The 15,791-nt window shown below is 47.8% G+C and overlaps 1 protein-coding gene across 1 annotated transcript in view; it reads right to left on the minus strand.

Moving 5' to 3' along the window:
- Positions 1-15,791, minus strand: part of LOC139279608 (GATA zinc finger domain-containing protein 14-like) — a 319,765-nt gene that overhangs the window by 235,960 nt on the left and 68,014 nt on the right. Inside the window, exons 17-18 of the mRNA XM_070898724.1 lie at positions 10,933-10,980; positions 7,457-7,471 (exon numbers count right to left, since the gene is read on the minus strand). Of these exons, the coding sequence (XP_070754825.1) occupies positions 7,457-7,471; positions 10,933-10,980 (63 nt within the window). The remainder of the gene's footprint in view (positions 1-7,456; positions 7,472-10,932; positions 10,981-15,791) is intronic.

A 15,791-nucleotide genomic window follows, 5' to 3' on the forward strand; every position in this document is an offset into this window, starting at 1 on the left:
ACTACCTTTTCAGATAGAGCGTTCCAGATCCCAAACACTGAGTGAAAAAACATCTCCTCATTGTCCCCCTAGATCCTTTGCCAATGATTTTGAATCGATGACTCCTGGTTATAGACCCACTCGTCCGAGCTAATAGTTTTTCTCATTCATGATCTTGAAAACCTCTATTAGGGCACGACTGTTCCAGTGAGAACTGTCTTAACTTTTCCAACCTCTTAACTTAAGTCCCTCAACCCTGGTAACATCCTGGTAAAGCTCCTCTGTACCTTTTCCCAGGCCTTTGCATCTTTCCTGAAGTGTGGTGCCCAGAACTGTCCAAGAACTGTCTAGCTGGGGCCTAACCAACGATTTATGAAGTTCTAGCATGATCTCTTTGCTTTTATATTCTATTCTTCTATTTACAATCACAAGAAAACATATATAAACCACCATATCAACCTGCCCTGCCAGCTGTGTGGTGGGAAAGGAGAGATGTTGTCAGGGCTGTTCATGGGCTGTGCAGGACATAATACAAAGGCAAGAGAAGTTCTCCCGTATCAGCTTAGCATGAATTGATGCTGCAGCTGACGCTGAATTGTCCTCGACCTCTTTTTCATGCTGCTGCTGATAATATGCCTGATTACCTTGCTGCCCTAATTGTGCAAAATCTTAACCAGAGTGCTGGCATCAAGAGGTGCCGATATAGATATCTTTTAAATTGGGAGTTCAACTGGAATAGGCCATCATGAGGCAAATGGAATTCTGGGTCTTGTAGTATGGTCACTTTGAATTGAGAAAAGGAAGAAAATGATGTTGAATTTATATAAGATATTGGTTAAGCCACAGGAGAGTCTTCTGTCTCATGACATCAAACATAGCAGAGACATAGATGTGATTCAGTAACGATTGACAGGAATAATTCCAGATTTTAGAGGAACCAATATGAAGAGTGGCTTGAATGAAACATTCAATGAGCTAGCCTCAACTGCTTCCTTGGGCAGAGAATTCCACAGATTCACAACCCTCTGGGAGAAGAAATTCCTTCTCAACTCGGTTTTAAATTGGCTCCTCCGTATTTTGAGGCTGTGCTCCCTAGTTCCAGTCTCCCCTACCAGTGGAAACAACCTCTCTGCCTCTATCTTGTCTATCCCTTTCATGATTTTAAATGTTTCTACAAGATCACCCCTCATCCTTCTGAACTCCAACGAGTAAAGACCCAGTCTACTCAATCTATCATCATAAGGTAACCCCCTCATTTCTGGAATCAGCCTGGTGAATCGTCTCTGTACCTCTTCCAAAGCTAGTATATCCTTCCTTAAGTAAGGTGACCAAAACTGCACTCAGTACTCCAGGTGTGGCCTTACCAATACCTTATACAGTTGCAGCAGGACCTCCCTGCTTTTGTACTCCATCCCTCTCGCAATGAAGGCCAACATTCCATTCGCCTTCCTGATTACCTGCTGCACCTGCAAACTAACCTTTTGGGATTCATGCACAAGGAGGAGTCCGTGTTCCATGTTTTTATTGAGTGCACAAGGTTGCAGCCCCTGTTCCATTATTTGAAGGGGCTGCTCCTGAAATTCTGGCTGCACTTCAGTCCCACTCTCCTGATCTTTGGGCACCCTGTGCGGAGGGGAGCGGGTAGGTCCGAGGGCCTCCTCGTAGGACTGCTCCTGGGCACGGCCAAGGGTGCCATCAGCCGGTCCAGGCAGCGGGCGGTCGAGGGGGTCGTTCAACCTGACTGCCTGCCTCTCTTCCGCTCTTACATCCGATCCAGGGTGTCCTTGGAGATGGAGCACGCGGTGTCCACCGGTACGCTCGCGGCCTTCCGCGAGAGGTGGGCACCGGAGGGACTGGAGTGCATCATCACGCCCGGCAACCAAATTTTAATTTGATTTTACGTTTTAAAGTTTAATTTGTTTTAATTGCCGGTGCTTTTAGTGTCCCCCTCTCCTTTTATAGGGGGCACTGGAAAAAGGAAAAATTTGATTTTAGTGCCCCAAAAAAAAAAACACAAAAAAATAAATAAAAAAGGGGCCTTGTAAATGTCTTGTGTGTGTCATCCAGGTCGGGTGGCACGGATACATGTTTTATGTTTTTGCAGGTGAACTCCAAAAAAAAAGAGTTTCATGCACAAGGACTCAAAAGAGTTTCATGCACAAGGAGGAGTCCGTGTTCCATGTTTTTATTGAGTGCACAAGGTTGCAGCCCCTGTTCCATTATTTGAAGGGGCTGCTCCTGAAATTCTGGCTGCACTTCAGTCCCACTCTCCTGATCTTTGGGCACCCTGTGCGGAGGGGAGCGGGTAGGTCCGAGGGCCTCCTCGTAGGACTGCTCCTGGGCACGGCCAAGGGTGCCATCAGCCGGTCCAGGCAGCGGGCGGTCGAGGGGGTCGTTCAACCTGACTGCCTGCCTCTCTTCCGCTCTTACATCCGGTCCAGGGTGTCCTTGGAGATGGAGCACACGGTGTCCACCGGTACGCTCGCGGCCTTCCGCGAGAGGTGGGCACCGGAGGGACTGGAGTGCATCATCACGCCCGGCAACCAAATTTTAATTTGATTTTACGTTTTAAAGTTTAATTTGTTTTCATTGCCGGTGCTTTTAGTGTCCCCCTCCCCTTTTATAGGGGGCACTATAAAATTTGATTTTAGCACCCCAAAAAAAAAAACAAAAACCAAAAAAAAAAGGGGCCTTGAAAATGTCTGCTGTGTCACCCAGGTCGGGTGGCATGGTTTTAATGTTTTATGTTTTTGTAGGTTAACTCAAAAGAGTTTCATGCACAAGGAGGAGTCCGTGTTCCATGTTTTTATTGAGTGCACAAGGTTGCAGTCCCTGTTCCATTATTTGAAGGGGCTGCTCCTGAAATTCTGGCTGCACTTCAGTCCCACTCTCCTGATCTTTGGGCACCCTGTGCGGAGGGGAGCGGGTAGGTCCGAGGGCCTCCTCGTAGGACTGCTCCTGGGCACGGCCAAGGGTGCCATCAGCCGGTCCAGGCAGCGGGCGGTCGAGGGGGTCGTTCAACCTGACTGCCTGCCTCTCTTCCGCTCTTACATCCGGTCCAGGGTGTCCTTGGAGATGGAGCACACGGTGTCCACCGGTATGCTCGCGGCCTTCCGCGAGAGGTGGGCACCGGAGGGACTGGAGTGCATCATCACGCCAGGCAACCAAATTTTAATTTGATTTTACGTTTTAAAGTTTAATTTGTTTTAATTGCCGGTGCTTTTAGTGTCCCCCTCCCCTTTTATAGGGGGCACTATAAAATTTGATTTTAGCACCCCAAAAAAAAAAACAAAAACCAAAAAAAAAAGGGGCCTTGAAAATGTCTGCTGTGTCACCCAGGTCGGGTGGCATGGTTTTAATGTTTTATGTTTTTGTAGGTTAACTCAAAAGAGTTTCATGCACAAGGAGGAGTCCGTGTTCCATGTTTTTATTGAGTGCACAAGGTTGCAGTCCCTGTTCCATTATTTGAAGGGGCTGCTCCTGAAATTCTGGCTGCACTTCAGTCCCACTCTCCTGATCTTTGGGCACCCTGTGCGGAGGGGAGCGGGTAGGTCCGAGGGCCTCCTCGTAGGACTGCTCCTGGGCACGGCCAAGGGTGCCATCAGCCGGTCCAGGCAGCGGGCGGTCGAGGGGGTCGTTCAACCTGACTGCCTGCCTCTCTTCCGCTCTTACATCCGGTCCAGGGTGTCCTTGGAGATGGAGCACGCGGTGTCCACCGGTACGCTCGCGGCCTTCCGCGAGAGGTGGGCACCGGAGGGACTGGAGTGCATCATCACGCCCGGCAACCAAATTTTAATTTGATTTTACATTTTAAAGTTTAATTTGTTTTCATTGCCGGTGCTTTTAGTGTCCCCCTCCCCTTTTATAGGGGGCACTGGAAAAATTAGATTTTAGCGCCCCCAAAAAAAAAAAAGGCCTTGAAAATGTCTGCTGTGTCACCCAGGTCGGGTGGCATGGTTTTAATGTTTATGTTTTTGCAGGTAAACTCAAAAGAGTTTCATGCACAAGGACCCCCAGGTCCCTCTGCACCACAGCATGTTGTAATTTCTCCCCATTCAAATAATATTCCCTTTTACTGTTTTTTTTCCCCCCCAAGGTGTATGACCTCATACTTTCCGACATTGTATTCCATCTGCCAAACCTTAGCCCATTCGCTTAACCTGTCCAAATCTCCTTGCAGCCTCTGAGTCCTCTACACAACCCGCTTTCCCACTAATCTTAGTGTCATCTGCAAATTTTGTTGCACTACACTCTGTCCCCTCTTCTAGGTCATCTATGTATATTGTAAACAGTTGTGGTCCCAGCACTGATCCCTGTGGCACACCACTAACCACTGATTTCCAACCGGAAAAGGACCCATTTATCCCGACTCTCTGCTTTCTGTTCACCAGCCAATTTTCTATCCATGCCAATACATTTCCTCCGACGCCACGTACCTCTATCTTCTGCAGTAACCTTTTGTGTGGCACCTTATCGAATGCCTTTTCGAAATCTAAATACACCACATCCATTGGTACACCTCTATCCACCATGCTCGTTATATCCTCAAAGAATTCCAGTAATTTCGTTAAACATGATTTCCCTTTCATGAATCCATGCTGCGTCTGCTTGATTGCACTATTCCTATCTAGATGTCCCGCTATTTCTTCCTTAATGATAGTTTCAAGCATTTTCCCCACTACAGATGTTAAACTAACCGGCCTATAGTTACCTGCCTTTTGCCTGCCCCCTTTTTTTCAACAGAGGCGTTACATTAGCTGCTTTCCAATCCGCTGGTACCTCCCCAGAGTCCAGGGAATTTTGGTAGATTATAACGAATGCATCTGCTATAACTTCCGCCATCTCTTTTAATACCCTGGGATGCATTTTATCAGGACCAGGGGACTTGTCTACCTTCAGTCCCATTAGCCTGTCCAGCACTACCCCCCTAGTGATAGTGATTGTCTCAAGGTCCTCCCTTCCCACATTCCTGTGGTCTGCAAATTTTGGCATGGTTTTTGTGTCTTCCACTGTGAAGACGGAAGCAAAATAATTGTTCAAGGTCTCAGCCATTTCCATATTTCCCATTATTAAATCCCCCTTTTCATCTTCTAAGGGACCAACATTTACTTTAGTCACACTTTTCCGTTTTATATATCTGTAAAAGCTTTTACTATCTGTTTTTATGTATTGCGCAAGTTTACCTTCGTAATCTATCTTCCCTTTCTTTATTGCTTTTGTCGTCATTCTTTGCTGTTGCTTAAAATTTTCCCAATCCTCTAGTTTCCCACTAACCTTGACCACCTTATACGCATTGGTCTTTGATTTGATACTTCCCTTTATTTCCTTGGTTATCCACGGCTGGTTATCCCTTCTCTTGCCGCCCTTCTTTTTCACTGGAATATATTTTTGTTGCGCACTATGAAAGAGCTCCTTAAAAGTCCTCCACTGTTCCTCAATTGTGCCACCGTTTAGTCCTTGTTTCCAGTTTACTTTAGCCAACTCTGCCCTCATCCCTTTGTTTAAGCATAGTACGCTCGTTTCTGACACAACTTCCTCATCCTCAATCTGTATTACAAATTCAACCATACTGTGATCACTCATTCCGAGAGGATCTTTGACTAGGAGATCGTTTATTTTTCCTGTCTCATTACACCGGACTAGATCTAAGATGGCTTGCTCCCTTGTAGGTTCTGTTACATACTGTTCTAAGAAACAATCCCGTATGCATTCTATGAATTCCTCCTCCAGGCTACCCCATGCGATTTGATTTGACCAATCGATATGTAGGTTAAAATCCCCCATAACTACTGCCGTTCCTTTTTCACATGCCTCCATTATTCCCTTGATTATTGCCCGCCCCACCGTGAAGTTATTATTTGGGGGCCTATAAACTACGCTGACCAGTAACTTTTTCCCCTTACTATCTTTAATCTCCACCCACAATGATTCAATATTTTGTTCATTGGAGCCAATATCATCCCTCACAACTGCCCTGATATCATCTTTTATTAACAGAGCTACCCCACCTCCTTTACCTTCTTGTCTATCTTTCTGAATCGTCAGATACCCCTGTATGTTTAATTCCCAGTCTTGTCCACCCTGCAACCATGTTTCTGTAATGGCCACCAAATCATACCCATTTGTAATGATTTGTGCCATCATCTCATTTACTTTATTTCGAATGCTGCGTGCATTTAGGTAGAGTGTTGTCATCCTAGTTGTTAAACCATGATTTTTAGTTTTGACCACTCCTGCAGTCCCTTTATATTCAGTGGCCCTTTTTGTTTTTTGCCTTTGGTTTCTCTGCCTTCCACTTTTACTCATCTCTTTTCTGTCTTTTGTTTTTGTCTCCTTTTTATTTCCCTCTGTCTCCCTGTATTGGTTCCCATCCTAAATCAAAAAGTGAATGGATATTTCTAAACGTTTTGGAGAGAATGAATTGTCAAAGGTTGCTTCCACTGTGTAGCCGATCAGTAATTTAGAGACCCGAATCAGGATTACCAGCAGAAGAATCAATCAGGAACTTCAAAGAAAGATTCATACTGAGAGTAATTAGAACATGAAAAGCTCTTTCACAAATGGGTGCTGGCAGATACTGAATCATTGTTAAAAGGGAACTGGATAAATATATGGAAAGGAAGAAGATGAAAAGATGTAGGAAATGGCGAAGGAAATGTGATTAAAGTATATCACTCCATTAAAAGAGCGAGCACTGTTGCATAACTGATGGGATGAATGGTCTCTGTTTGGGTCTAATTTCTATGATTCCAGTAGTCTATATATATATATATAAACCATCTGTACGAAGAATCAACCTGATAGATTGTAGCAAATCTGGCAAACCATTGATCACTGTGTTTGCTGACTTGGATAAGGAATGTGATTACATGAGTTAGTTCAGCTTAGATTTTACTGATTGCAAAGTTTTGATGAGATTACACTTTTTCTTTGCTCATCATTCTTCTCCCTTCATCTTCACGCTGTGTAACACCAAAGTGATAGCACTGCCTTCTCCAGCTCACTCTTTCCATTGATCCTAAAACTGTGGATATTCCCTTCCTCCTGCAAATCTACAGACCATTAATAGCCAAGCCACCCAACAACCACTCCTTGATTTGCCTCCCATCCTCCACCACCTCTGTTTTGCACCACACACTGGTGTCCTTCACCATGGCCATATCATATATCAAACATTGCCACACAAATATATCTCGAGTGTTAAATCAGTAAGATTGGAGAAGGGGAAGGCAACGAGTAAAATGAAAGCTAGATGTGGAGATGAGTGATTTTAAAGTGAGGAAGCGAATCAGTTTGATACATGTAGTATCAGGATTAGAAATCAGCGAGATAGGATAACCTAACAAGGACACCTGAACTAAATGTAATGGAGGAATGATTCGCATTGTGAATCATTAACTTATAGAGAAGTCTATAAAGAACCAGCACGGTATTTGATAGATTGAGTTGAAAACACAACATGCATTAATGAACTTACCAGTGGTAGATGATGCTGCGAATTTGGAGGGAACAAAAGTTTAAATTAGATTTGAGGAATAATAATTTGGGCAAACGTTTCAATGGAATACAATAATCTTCTATATTATTGTTTGATATAAAGAATACAGTCACTTAGTATTATTGCACAAGGAAAAGTGATTATATTGGCAATGTTGTTGTATGAAACAGTGAAAGATGATTGCTGGGGTTTTCTGCCCCTCGTTTCCCATTCCTGCAACCTCCCTCGACCCCACATTTAATTTCAATGTACATATAACGATGGGCTGTTACCTGCACAGTCAGAAAACCCCCGCTGTTCATATACTTCTGTATGTCTTTTCCTTGAAACAGTGTTTGCAAATCAATGGAAAGGATCTTCATGGAAGATCCTGGATGGTTCCTTAGGAACAGCTGCAGTGAAAAAAATCTTTGGTCTCACGTATCATCATCTCTGAACTGTGTTAGACCCTATAATAGATGCATTAAATATTTCTTCAAGAAAACTGCCTCATCACTTTTATTGAATGCGGTTGTTGCTGATGATATTGTGATGTGACAGCAATTGACAATCATATTAGATGGTACACATCAGCATTGCAGAATGAAAGGGCCCAAGTTTAGGCCTCAGTTGCTCCTGATTTTTTGGAGCAACTGGTGTAGAACGGAGTATCTTAGAAATTCAAATTCTCGGCATTTAGTTTGCTCCAGTTCGAGTCAGTTAGAACAGTTTCACTATGGAACAGAATTTTTTTTTCAAGAGGGGGCGTGTCCAGCCACTTACGCCTGTTTTCAAAGTTTCGGCAGTGAAAACTTACTCCAAACTAACTTAGAATGGAGTAAGTGAAGATTTTTGTACGCTCGAAAAAACCTTGTCTACACTTTAGAAAATCAGGTGTAGGTTACAAATCAGGCGTCTGAAATGGGGGGCGGGGGGGGGGTTTAAAGGGAAGTTTACAAACATTAAACACTTCAGTTTTACAAATAAAGAGCCATCATCAATAATAAATGATAAAAACATCAATAAATCAACCAATAAATCAATCAAAAAAAATTAAGAAGAAATAATTTTTTTTAAAATCAATAAATAAAACATTTTCTACTTACTGACTGCAGCACCGGGAGCCCTCCAACAGCGTGCTGGGATGCCCCCCCCCCCAAGTGTGTCTCTGTCAGTGTCTCCATCTCCCTATCTGTCTGTGTGTGTCTCTCACTCTCTGTCTGTCAGTGTCTCTGACAGCGAGGGGATGGGGAGGGAGGGATGGGGGAGAAGGGGGAGTGGGGAGGGAAGGGGGGGAGGAGGAGAATGGGAGGGGGGGAAGGGGAGGGGAGGGGAGGGGGAAGGAGGTGGAGGGGGGGAGGAGAGAAGGGGAGGAGGAGAAGGGGTCGGGGGGAGGAGATGGAGGGGGGAGGAGGAGAAGGGGAGGGGAGGGGAGGGGGGAGGAGGAGGAGGGGGGGAGGAGGAGAAGGGGAGGGGAGGGGGGAGGAGGAGGAGGGGGGGAGGAGGAGAAGGGGAGGGGAGGGGGGAGGAGGAGGAGGGGGGGGGAGGAGGAGAAGGGGAGGGGAGGGGGGAGGAGGAGGAGAAGGGGAGGGGAGGAGGGGGATGGGGGGAGGAGGAGAAGGGGATGGGGGGAGGTGGATGGGGGGAGGAGGGGGAAGGGGAGGGAAGAGGAGAAGGGGAGGGGAGGGGGGTGGAGGGGGGGAAGAGGAGAAGGGGAGGGGGGAGGAGGAGGAGGGGGGGAGGAGGAGGAGGAGGTGGGAGGAGGAGGAGGTGGAGGGGGGGGAGGAGAAGGGGAGGGGGGAGGAGGTGAAGAAGTGGGGATGTGAGAAGGGGAAAGGTGGGAGAGGAGAAGGGGAAAGGGGGTTGGAGAGGAGAAGGGGAAAGTGGGTTGGAGAGGAGAAGGGGAAAGTGGGTGGGAGAGGAGAAGGGGAAAGGGGGGTGGGAGAGGAGAAGCGGAAAGGGGTGGGAGAGGAAAAGCGGAAAGGGGGGGAAGAGAAGGGGAAAGAGGAGAAGGGAAGAGGAGAAGGGTAACGGGAGGGAAGAGAAGGGGAAAGGGGGGGAAGAGGAGAAGGGGAAAGGGGGGAAGAGGAGAAGGGGAAAGGAGGGGGAAGAGGAGAAGGGGAAAGGGGGGATGAGGAGAAGGGGAAAGGGGGGGAGAGGAGAAGGAGAAAGGGGGGGAGAGGAGAAGGGGAAAGGGGGGGAGAGGAGAAGGGGAAAGGGGGGGAGAGGGAAAGGGGGGGAGAGGAGAAGGGGAAAGGGGAAGGGGAAAGGGGGGGAAAGGAGAAGGGGGGTGTAAGGGAGAAGGGGGGGAGGGTAAGGGATAAGGGGGGGGGAGGAGAAGAGTGGTGGGGGGAGGCTGAACGGGCCGGGCCCAAGACTTCGGGTAGGGCCCGTCCCCAGCACCAGATTTACAGGTAGGTGGTGTTGGGTTGGGTCCGGGGTCGGGAGGTCGGGTCGGGGGGAGTGCGGGTCGGGTCGGGGGGGCGGAGGAAGGTCGGTTCGGGTCGGAGGAGGGAGGGAGGGAGAGGGAGGTCAGGTCGGGTGGGGGAACAGCGGGTTGGGTCCGGGTGGGGGGGGCGGGGAGCGGGAGTCGGGTCGGGGTCCGGGTGCGGGGGAGGGGGGGGGGGGGGAGCGGGAGTCAAGTCGGGTCAGGAGGAAGCAGGAGATGGACATGGGAGCAGGCCTTATGCACGCAGTCCCAGTGAGGCCATTAGGCCAGGGCATGGGGCTGCGTGCTTCGGGCCCCTCCCACGCAGTTTTGGCCGTCTGGAGCTACTGCACATGCGCGCCCACTGTAGCGCGCATGTGCAAAGGTCCTGGCACTGTTTTCAGTGCAGGGACCTAGCTCCGCCCCCAACTGCTCGTGCTGCGCCGCGCCTGACTCGAGGACCAGCAGGGAGCCGGAGAATCCGTAAGTTTTTTTTAGGCGCACTTTGTGGCGCGAAAAACGGGCATCCATGGCGCAGCCCGAAACTTGGGCCCAAAAACTGGTAACATTTTGAAGTAAAGTTATAGCCTCAATGGTGGAAACTGGGCAGGGAGGTAGTTGATTTACTCTGTGCTCCCGCTGCCTGCCCTTCAGGCCAAGATAAAGCCCAATGTTTTCAGCGGGTGAGCAGGACACCCACAGGAAAGTAGCGGGGTCATGCTTTACATAGGCAGATCAGTGCCAAATGTAATATTAGTCTGAGGCCTGAGCGGGGGATAAGTGACACGTACCCGGCAGGCCGTACCGGCCAGGCGATGGATCGTGGGTCAGAAGAGGCACGGGTAGGTAAGGGTTTCAGACTTTTTTAGTCTTCCTTATGGGCCAAGAAGAGCAGAATTGCTTGTCCAGGCCCAGCAAGGGAATCTTGGGACCACCTTGTCCCAGGCTTCCCCTTCCTTTCCCTGGTCACAAACACCCACTTGCCCCCGTTAAATCAGGAGTAAATAACTCCAAGCATGAATGAGATTGTAAGCCATATCTACTTTACCTTTTGTTGAAGATGGAAGTGGACCATATGCATGGCCGGTTATTCTGGCTGGAGGTGAAAAGATTTGGAAGGAATAAAGAGAAATTAAAGAGTAAAATCTCTATTGCAAGGAATACTGCAATGCAACAAGCTCAAGGTTTCTGGAATCGGAAATCCATTTTGTTATGTATTTAACCCCTTTGTTACCTGTATTACACTATCACCAGAGAGCCTACCCGTTGGGAGTCCCAAGGGATCCCAGCATCCCTTGGGAACACGGTATATAAGCAGGTCATCCACGAGGTACCTGCACTCTGGCGTCTCATTAAAGGAGCTCAGTTCACACTTGCTCATTGTACACAGTACTGTTTCATTCCTTACTGTGAACGTATCAATTGGTGACGAGGTAACGAACAACCGCGCGAAAATGCAAAGAACAGTTGGTATCCTGGAGCAGTTCTCAGAAGGGGATGATTGGGAGGCCTTCATGCAGAGACTCGACCAATACTTTGTGGCCAACGAGCTAGAAGGGGACGAGAATGCTGCCAAACGAAGTGGTATCCTCCTAATTTTCTGTGGGGCAACCAGCTATGGCCTCATGAAGAATCTCCTAGCTCCGCTTCCAGTGTCCCTGACGACTATGTGTGCAGGAAGTGTATTCAGCTGCAGCTCCTGTTAGACCACATGACGGCACTGGAGCTACGGATGGATTCAGTCTGGAGCATGCGTGATGCTGAGGATGTCGTGGATAGCACATTCATTGAGTTGGTCACACCACAGGTAAAGGTTACAAAGGCAGCTAGGGGGTGGGTGACAATCAGGCAGAGCAGGAGGAAGGCAGTGCAGGAGTCCCCTATGGTCATCACCTACCAAAACAGATATACCGCTTTGGATATTGTTGGGGGAGATGGCTCACCAGGGGAAGGCACCAGCAGCCAAGTTCATGGCACCGTGGGTGGCTCTGTTGCACAGGAGGACAGGAAAAAGAGTGGGAGAGCTATAGTGGTACGGGATTCTATTGTAAGAGGATAGATAGGCGTTTCTGTGGTCGCAACCGAGACTCCAGGATGGTATGTTGCCTCCCTGGTGCAAGGGTCAAGGATGTCTCGGAACAGCTGCAGGGCATTCTGGAGGGGGAGGGTGAACAGCCAGTTGTCGTGGTGCATATCTGTACCAACGATATAGGTAAAAAGTGGGATGAGGTCCTACAAGCTGAATTTAGGGAGCTAGGAGTTAAATTAAAAAGTAGGACCTCAAAAGTAGTAATCTCAGGATTGCTACCAGTGCCACGTGCTAGTCAGAGTAGAAATAGCAGGATAGCTAAGATGAATACGTGGCTTGACGAATGATGCAAGAGGGAGGGATTCAAATTCCTGGGACATTGGAACTGGTTCTGGGCGAGGTGGGACCAGCAACATCCGGACAGTCTGCACCTGGGCAGGACCGGAACCAATGTTCTAGGGGGAGTGTTTGCTAGTGCTGTTGGGGAGGTGTTAAACTAATATGGCAGCGGGATGGGAACCTCTGCAGGGAGACAGAGGGAAATAAAATGGGGGCAGAAGCAAAAGATCGAAAGGAGAATAGTAAAAGTGGAGGGCAGAGATACCCAAGGTAGAAATCAAAAAGGGCCACATTACAGCAAAATTCTAAAGGGGCAAGGTGTGTTAAAAAGACAAGCCTGAAGGCTCTAAGCCTCAATGCGAGGAGTATTCGTAATAAGGTGGATGAATTAACTGTGCAGACAGCTATTAACGATTATGGAGACATGACTCCAGGGTGACCAAGGCTGGGAACTCAACATCCAGGGATATTCAACATTTAGGAAGAATAGACAGAAAGAAAAAGAAGGTGGGGTGGGGTTGCTGGCTAAAGAGGAAATTAATGCAATAGTAAGGAAGGACATTAGCTTGGATGATGTGGAATCGGTATGGGTGGAGCTATGGAATACCAAAGGGCAGAAAACGCTAGTGGGGGTTGTGTACAGACCACCAAACAGTAGTAGTGAGGTTGGGGACAGCATCAAACAAGAAATTAGGGATGCGTGCAATAAAGGTACAGCAGTTATCATGGGCGACATTAATCTACATATTGATTGGGCGAACCAAATTGGTAGCAATGCAGTGGAGGTGGATTTCCTGGAGTGTATTAGGGATGATTTTCTAGACCAATATGTCGAGGAGGCTGGCCATCCTAGACTGGATGATGTGTAATGAGAAAAGACTAATTAGCAATCTTGTTGTGCGAGACCCCTTGGGGAGGAGTGACCATAATATGGTAGAATTCTTTATTAAGATGGAGAGTGACACAGATAATTCAGAGACTAGGGTCCTGAACTTAAGGAAAGGTAACTTCGATGGTATGAGACGTGAATTGGCTAGAATAGACTGGCGAGTGATACTTAAAGGGTTGATGGTGGATAGGCAATGGCAAACATTTAGAGATCACATGGATGAACTTCAACAATTGCACATCCCTGACTGGAGTAAAAATAAAACGGGGAAGGTGGCTCAACCGTGGCTAACAAGCCAAATTAAGGATAGTGTTAAATCCAAGGAAGACGCATCTAAATTGGCCAGAAAAAGCAGCAACCCTGAGCACTGGGAGAATTTTGTAATACAGCAGCGGAAGACAAAGGGTTTAATTAGGAGGGGGAAAATAGAGTATGAGAGGAAGCTTGCTGGGAACATAAAAACGGACTGCAAAAGCTTCTATAGATATGTGAAAAGAAAAAGAATATTATCTGAATGGCGGCAGATTAGGAAAAGGGGAGGTGCAGCGAGACCTGGGTGTCATGGTACATCAGTCATCAGAAAATTGCCATGCAGATTCAGCAGGCGGTGAAGAAGGCAAATGGTATGTTGGCCTTCATAGCTAGGGGATTTGAGTATAGGAGCAGGGAGGTCTTACTGCAGTTGTGCACGGCCTTAGTGAGGCCTCAGCTGGAATATTGTGTTCAGTTTTGGTCTCCTAATCTGAGGAAGGACGTTCTTGCTATTGAGTGTATGCAGGGAAGGTTCACCAGACTGATTCCCGGGATGGCAGGACTGACATATGAGGAGAGACTGGATCAACTGGGCTTGTATCCACTGGAGTTTAGAAGAATGAGAGTGGTTCTCATAGAAACATATAAAATTCTGACGGGATTGGACAGGTTCGAGGCAGGAAGAACATTCCCGATGTTGTGGAAGTCCAGAACCAGGGGACACAATCTAAGGGTAAGGGCTAAGCCATTTAGGATCGAGATGAGGAGAAACTTCTTCACTCAGAGAGTGATTAACCTGTGGAATTCTCTACCGCAGAAAGTTTTTGAAGCCAGTTCGTTAGATATATTTAAACGGGAGTTAGATATGGCCCTTACGGCCAAAGGGATCAAGGGGCATGGAGAGAAAGCAGGAAAGGGGTACTGAGGTTGAATGATCAGCCATGATCTTATTGAATGGCGGTGCAGGCTCGATGGGCCGAATGGCCTGCTCCTGCACCTATTTTCTATGTTTCTAAAACCAACAGCTAAATCCTATTGAAGAATTGTGTATGCGGGTCCGGGAGCAGCTAAATCCTAAGGAAAGCGTTTTGATGGCAAGATATCGGTTCGACACGTGTCAACGGTCGGAGGGCCAGGAAGTGGCGAGCTATGTCGTCGAACTAAGGCACCTCGCAGGACATTGCGAATTTGAGGGATTCCTAGAACAAATGCTCAGAGACTTTTTTGTACTGGCCATTGGCGATGAGGTAATCCTTCGCAAACTGTTGACTGTTGAAACTCCAAATCTAAGTAAAGCCTTAACGATAGCCCAGGCATTTATGTCCACCAGCGACAACACCAAACAGATTTCGCAGAGTAAATAAGTTTCGGCCAGTACTGTGTACAAAGTAACGTCGTTTTCGAGCAGGAATATACATGGCAGAATGTACACGCTGGCTACTGCTGTCCGATCTCAGATGAGACAGAGTCCGCCTTCAATCGTTAATGCGAGGCAGTTAACACCTTGTTGGCGCTGTGGAGGTGATCATCGGCCCCATCAATGCCGCTTCAAGCACAATGCGTGCAACGGTTGCAGAACAATGGGACACCTCCAGCGAATGTGCAGGCGAGCTGCAAACTCTGCAAACCACCACATTGCAGAGGAAGATCGATCCACTGTGGATCAGGCTGAATTGGAGACTCATACCGAGGAGGCAGAAGTGTGTGGGGTGCACACGTTCACCACGAAATGCCGACCAATAATGTTGAAAGTTGAACGGAATGGTATTCCAGTATCTGTGGAACTGGACACGGATGCGAGTCAGTGCATAATGAGTGAAAAGACTTTTGACAAGGCTATGGGGCAAAAAGGCACACAGGCCCAAGCTCAGCCCCATTCACACCAAACTAAGGACTTACACCAAGGAAATAATCTGTGTAATTGGCAGTGCAGAAGTCAAAATCTCCAATGATGGAGTAGTACACGAATTCCCGCTGTGGATTGTGCCAGGGGATGGCCCCACATTGTTTGGTAGAAGCTGGCTGGGAAAAATCCGCTGGAACTGGGACGACATCCGAGTGCTTTCGTCCGTCGACGACACCTCATGTGCCCAGGTTCTGAACAGGTTTCCATCGTTCTTCGAGCCAGGCATTGGAAGCTTCTCGGGGGCGAAAGTGCAGATCCATTTGGTTCCCGGTACGCGACCCATCCACCACAAGACACGGGCGGTACCATATATGATGCGCAAGAAAGTAGAAATTCAGCTGGACAGGCTGCAGCGAGAAGGTATCATCGCCTCAGTGGAATTCAACGAGTGGGCTACTCCGATTGTCCCGGTACTTAAAGAGGACGGCACGGTCAGAATTTGTGGGGACTATAAAGTAACGATTAACCATTTTTCGCTGCAGGACTAGTACC

This window comes from Pristiophorus japonicus, chromosome 14, assembly GCF_044704955.1.
Source record: "Pristiophorus japonicus isolate sPriJap1 chromosome 14, sPriJap1.hap1, whole genome shotgun sequence".
NCBI classification, from domain to species: Eukaryota; Metazoa; Chordata; class Chondrichthyes; family Pristiophoridae; genus Pristiophorus; species Pristiophorus japonicus.